Source organism: Rutidosis leptorrhynchoides, chromosome 11 (assembly GCF_046630445.1).
Source record: "Rutidosis leptorrhynchoides isolate AG116_Rl617_1_P2 chromosome 11, CSIRO_AGI_Rlap_v1, whole genome shotgun sequence".
NCBI lineage: Eukaryota > Viridiplantae > Streptophyta > Magnoliopsida > Asterales > Asteraceae > Rutidosis > Rutidosis leptorrhynchoides.
Genome location: NC_092343.1, coordinates 376,709,896 through 376,716,411, shown reverse-complemented (window position 1 = coordinate 376,716,411; position 6,516 = coordinate 376,709,896). Strand labels below are relative to the sequence as shown.

Sequence of the window (6,516 nt, the reverse complement as noted above, 5' to 3'; positions counted from 1 at the left end):
TTTACGGGGAGTGCTTGCCCCCTCAGGATAATAACTTGTGTGCTTGTGCTATCCTGGAGTCACATGTGATGTTGCATAAACTTAACAAAATTTGTGATTCTGTTTTCCCTCATTGACAATGGAGTTCGAATGCTAATCATTGTCAAAGTGGTACTCAGATTATTTTAGGATGGGATCCTTTAATTGTGGACTTAATGATTTTGGCTATATCAGACCAAGTAATGCACTGTCTGATTTGGAAGATTCACGATAAAAAACAGTTTTATGTGTCTTTTGTGTATGCCCATAACAAGTACATTCAAAGGCGTCCCCTTTGGAATGATCTTAATATGCACAAAGGGTTTGTAGGTGCTCATCCGTGGGTGCTAATGGGTGATTTTAACGCATCGCTAAGTCTTGACGATTACTCGTGTGGGGCTTCTTCCTTGTCGCTTGCTTCAAGGGAGTTTAAGGAATGTATGGATAATCTTGGTATGACGGACGTTAATCATACTGGGCTTTAGTTTACATGGAATCAACGACCGAACTCTTCTCTTGGTATTTTAAAGAAGATTGATAGGATTATGGCCATCGGCGTGTATATGAGTGACTATGCTAATTCATATGCGATCTTCCAGCCGTATAGTATCTCAGATCACAGCCTGACCATTCTAAAAGTGCATACTTCCTATGTTAAACGTTCTAAACCATTTAAATTTTGTAACTTTGTCACTGATCATAGCGATTACAAGAAGGTGGTTAGAGAAATGTGATAGACATGATTAGACCTGCTACACCCGATGAAGTGAAGGACGCTATCTTTAATATTGGTAGTGATAAATCACCAGGACCTGACGGATACAATGCTGAGTTCTTTAAAAAGTCTTGGGATATAATCGGTACTGATGTCACAAAAGCTGTCCTTGAATTTTTCAGCAATGGGAAACTTTTAGCGAAAATTAATCACACGATTTTAGCATTGTTGCCTAAGGTGAAGTCTCCGAGTAAAGTCACGGATTATAGGCCCATCTCTTGTTATAATGTGCTTTACTTAGTAAAACTATTACAAATCGCATCAAAAAGAGCTTGGATGATGTGGTTAGTAGTAACCAATCCGCGTTTATTCCGGGGAGACGGATTTCGGATAATATCCTTCTTACTCAAGAGTTGATGAAGGACTACCATACTAATCGGGGAATTTCTCGTTGTGCTTTTAAGGTTGACATTCAAAAGGCATACGATACGGTTAATTGGCGGTTCCTTGAAAGTATTCTTTATAACTTTGGCTATCCGAATGTTATGGTTAAATGGATAATGAAGTGTATTTCGTCTACGTCATTCTCTATTTCCATTAATGGGGAGCTTCATGGTTTCTTTAAAGGAAAAAGAGGGCTTAGGCAAGGGGACCCGATGTCTCCGTATCTTTTCACACTTGTAATGGAAGTGTTATCTTTAATGCTTCAACGAAACAGGCAGCGTTCTAATGAATTCCGATTCCACCCCAAGTGCGTAAAACTCAATCTCATTAATGTTTGCTTCGCTGACGACTTGTTTTTATTTTCGCATGCACATCCAGAATCAGTGCGTATTATTGCGGCAGCTTTGGAAGAGTTTAAGCAAGTTTCAGGTCGTGTTGTTAGCATGGCAAAGAGCACAGCGTTTTTCGCCAATGTGTATCCAAGGTTAAAGGACGTGATTCTTCGAATTCTCCCGTTTGAAGAAGGTAAACTTCCAGTGAAATACTTGGGAGTTCCTCTTGTTTCTTCAAGTCTTATGCATCGTGATTGTAAAGTTTTAGTTGAGAGGTTAACAGCAAGATTGAAGATTGGAAGAATCGTTTCTTATCGTTTGCTGGTCGGGTCCAATTGATTATGTATGTTATCTCGTTAATGCAACTTTATTGGCAATCTATTTTTATCATCCCGAGCTCTATTCTTAAAGAGATAGAAACTCTTATGCGTGGATTTCTATGGTCTCAAGGTGAGCTTAAACGGGGTAAAGCTAAGGTTAAATGGGCAATAGTTTGTCTCCCAAAAGTAGAAGGTGGGCTTGGGATTAAGAGGTTAAAAGAGTGGAATGTTGCACTTATGACTTCTCATATTTGGCGCTTAATCACCAATCCACAATCTCTCTGGGTCCAATGGATTAACACGTATCGCCTTAAAGGTCATAATTTTTGGAATTACCCTGAAGTGGCAGGGGTGAGTGTGGGTTGGAGGAAACGTATATCTATTCGTGATCAAGTCTGTTATCATTTTATTCATGAAATTGGTGATGAGACACACACATCTGCTTGGTATGATGTGTGGTGTGATGTTGGTCCTCTTGAAAAATTCATTACGAGTAGAGAAATCCATTGTGATGGTTTTAATATTTTAACTATAGTTAAAGATATTATGTCTGTTGATGGGTGGGCATGGCCATCGTATTGGTTATCCAAGTACCCACAGTTGCAACTTATTCAAAGACCTTCTATTAGTGATAAAGCAGATGTGATTAAATGGAACCATTGGAGTGGCGACTTGGAAGGGTTCGCTGTGGGTTCTGTCTGGGATACAATTCACACTCGTGCAAACAAAGTTGATTGGTACTCTTTAGTTTAGTATGCTCAATGCATACCACGACACTCTTTTCTTGTATGGCTTCTTATGGGTGAAAAGTTGAAGACTCAAGATAAATTCAAATCATGGGAAATCCAGTAGAGTTCGGGTAGTTCAACTTGTTGCTCGCTTTGTTTGACTGAGCCGGATTCACACGAACACTTATTTTTTAAGTGCAAGTATTCAGCTCAAGTGTGGGATCAAGTAAAGAATTGAAGTCAGTTTAATGTTCCGGGCTGTTCGTGGAAGGATATTGTAGCAATTATGATCCCGGTTGCTGGTAGTAATTCAGCTAAAGTGATAGTGGCGAAGCTGCTGTTTGGTGCTTCCGTGTACTTCATTTGGCAGGAGCGAAATAGAAGATTGTTTAGTAAGATGTCAAGGACGTGTGCACAACTGTTGGAGGTTATCTTGTCTAAGGTTCGAATGAAGATCATGTCTTTGAGATGGAAAGATAAGAAGCATGTGAGGATGATGAAGTCCAACTGGAAGATCCCATTATTAACTTGGTTGCTTGGGTTGTTTTTCGGTCTTTGTTTGCTGGCTTAGATAGTTGTTGTCATTGATGGTCGTTATTTTTTTGTGGTTGTTCGACTTGAGGCATGTCTCAAGTCGGTTTCTTTGTTTGTCTTTGTAACATTCGTTTTATTAATATATTTCACCGGGTATACTCCTTTACCCAAAAAAATATTAAGATATTATATTATATGAGTAACAAAAATGCAAACAATACTAAGGCATTAAATTATATGAGTAACAAAAGTGCAAACTTGACAGGAAAGTCATATGAATAACTCTTCAGATATTACACAATGAATTGTTCCAGTTTGGTACTCAATTGATACTCATTACTCTTAAATAAATGAATGATAAGAAAAAAGGGTTGAGCTTCATATTAAAATGTATCAATCTAATTATGGCTTTTTTATGTTTTGTTAGTTATTTTGTTGGTTAAGAATGTGCAGGTGGTCAAAGTGCAATTTATGGAACTTTGGTGCTTGCATCTCAAGTATTTATAGCTTAAAGTCAGTTATTGGAACTTCAGGGTCCTGGTGGTCATTTGCTGAAAGTTGGATGTATTTAAGCTCATCTAAGGTTGCTGGTGTAGTCATTGAACATATTCATTCATCATCATTCTCTCTATTATTTCCTGATTATGAAACCCTAGATATCATTCTCTGATCTTTTATACATTCGTTTATATTGCTAATCATCTTGATTGCAATAAGCGTACTGGTTTCTGTAATAGTTGTGGTTTCAATTGTTCAAGGTGTTATAAAAGTGTTAATATATTTTTTTGTTGATTTGAGGTGTCTGAATTTGTGTTATTATTCGTTTCATACTACAATCTGTTTATGGTATCAGAGCGGCATGTTCGTTCGTGGTGATTTGTTCTTCGATTTCATCTTTTGGTATTCGAGGAAATTTGTTTAGGGTTTCATCTTTTGAGATTCATCTGATTTTGTTGAATCTGGTTATCAATTGGTTTCTGATTGTGTTCAAATACACGTGTGTTGGTTTGATATCTCCAGATATGGTGTTTGGTACTAAAACCCTAATTTCACAAATTAGGGTTAGGGTTTGGTGATCGTCTGTTTCTCTGGAGTTCATCATCTTCGTATTTTCTTGTCTATCTTTCGATGCATCATCAACCACTTGTGATTGATTGGTTACTTCTTACCCTTCTTTATCTTATTTTTGTGTTCTAACTTTCTTGTTTACCTTGAAGAAGGGACAATCATGTGTTCTTGCCTTGGTCATAATTCCCTTGAGAATTGTGATATCCTGGTTCATACACAGCTATTGTTTAGGATTTATTGTTTAACTTTTTTTTTTTTTTGTCTGCTGCTTGTTTGTGTGTTTATATAATTGTTTATCATCATGAATAAGGATGATTCTTCTGTTTCTGGTGATTTGACCATGATAAGCAAATTGGATTTTGGTGACCCTTTATATTTACATGCTAGTGATATAACTAGTACACCTTTAATAAATTTTAAACTAAAGGGAACTGAAAACTACAAATCTTGGGCATGTGCAATGGAATTAGCTTTACAAACTAAAAATAAAATGGGTTTTATAGATAAAACATTAAAGAAACCTGAATCTAATGATACATTGGCAAATCAATGGGAAATATGTAATGCAGTTGTTTTATCATGGATTTTGGGTTTTGTTTCATATAAAAATTGCTTCTGTGGTTTGGGATGAGTTAAAAGAAACTTATGATAAGGTGGATGGTTCTTTTATTTTTAATTTGTATCAGAAGATTAATTGTTTAACTCAAGGTGGTAGTTATGTGTCTGAATATTGTCATAAATTGAATTCTCTGTGGAAACAATATGATATTTTATGCAAACTGCCTAATTGTAAATGCGATGCTGAAAAATCTAGACAAGAACATAATAATCACTTAAAGCTAATGCAGTTTCTAGTGGGTCTTGATGATATATATGTTGATCTTAGAAATAATATATTATCTAGGGATCCATTACCTTCTGTTAAATCTGCTTTTTCAATTGTGTCTAGAGAAGAATCACATAGGAATGTCAATGATAAAAAACTTGTTACTGTGACTGCTGCATTTATTAGTAATAAACCAAAAAACTCTGCTGTTTAAACTGAATTGAAATGTAAAAAATGTCTTAGAACAGGTCACACTATTGATAGATGCTTTGAGATTGTAGGATATCCACCTAGGAATAATAATATGAAATGTACTAAGTGTGGATTGACTAATCATACTGTTGACAAATGTTTTGAAGTTGTTGGTTATCCTCCTAATTTTAAAAGAAGATCTTTTAATCAGCAAACTAATTCTAAATCTTACAATGTTGTTTCTGAGGGTAATGCTACAACTTCCAGTGCTTCAACCTCCAATGTGTCTATAACCAATGAGCAACTTTCAAGATTATTGTGCTTACTTGATGATAAAAAGATTGGTTCATCTACTGTATCCAATATGTCAGGTGGTTATATGAATCTAAATGTTTATTTTAATTCTAATATTTGTAAATTTTTCAAAGCAAATCAAGTGTATTCAAAAACAAATATTAATTATGGTTGGATCATAGATTCTGGAGCTAATCAACACATGACAAGTAGTGAAGAAAATCTTGAAAAAGTTGTTGATGTTAAGGATTTAAATCTAACTGTTAATCATCCTAATGGAACTAAGGCTAAAATAAGTAAAATTGGATATTTAAGATTAACAAAAGACTTTGTTTTACATGATGTGGTAATTGTTCCTGAATATTGTGTTAGCCTTCTTTCTGTGTATTATATTGCTAAAAATGATGATTTATTTGTGCGTTTTGATAAAAACAAATGTTATATTCATGACTTAAAAGCAATGAAAACTGTTGTGACTGGTAATCAGCTTGATGGCTTATATTTTTTTTCAATAATTATGCTAAAGGTAATAATTGTTTTACTAATAATAATATGACTTGTTTGTTGTCTAAAACTGTATGGCATGACAGACTTGGTCATCCTGCAGACCAAGTGTTACATGTTCTTAAAAATGATTTAAATTTGCAAGAGTTTAATAGTCATGAACCTTGTGAAATTTGTCATAAGGCTAAACAGACTAGAGAACCCTTTCCTTTAATTAAACATAAGTCTACTGATGTTGGACAATTAATTCATCTAGATGTTTGGGGTCCATATAAAGTTGTTAGCAGGGGTGGTTTTAGATATTTTCTCACTATAGTTGATGATTTTTCAAGGGCTGTTTGGATTTTTTGTTAAAAATTAAAGATGAATTTTTTGATTATGTTAAAGGATTTTGTTTGTTAATTAAAACACAGTTTAATAAACCAGTTAAGATTCTGAGAAGTGATAATGGATCAGAATTTGTTAATTCTAGAATGAATTTTTTTACTCATAAAAATTGTATTGTACATCAAACAACATGTGCTTATACACCCCAGCAAAA

At 34.8% G+C, this 6,516-nt stretch overlaps 1 protein-coding gene across 1 annotated transcript; it reads left to right on the top strand.

Annotated features, from left to right (window-relative positions):
- The first annotated feature begins 1,850 nt into the window (after window positions 1–1,850).
- Window positions 1,851–2,582, top strand: LOC139875969 (uncharacterized mitochondrial protein AtMg00310-like). The gene has a single exon (XM_071863265.1). The coding sequence runs from the start codon at window positions 1,851–1,853 to the stop codon at window positions 2,580–2,582; it is 732 nt and encodes a 243-aa protein (XP_071719366.1).
- The last annotated feature ends 3,934 nt before the right edge of the window (window positions 2,583–6,516 follow it).

Coding starts and splice junctions, on each gene's coding strand:
- LOC139875969 (XM_071863265.1), top strand. CDS start 1,851: ATGTATGTTATCTCGTTAATGCAACTTTATTGGCAATCTATTTTTATC.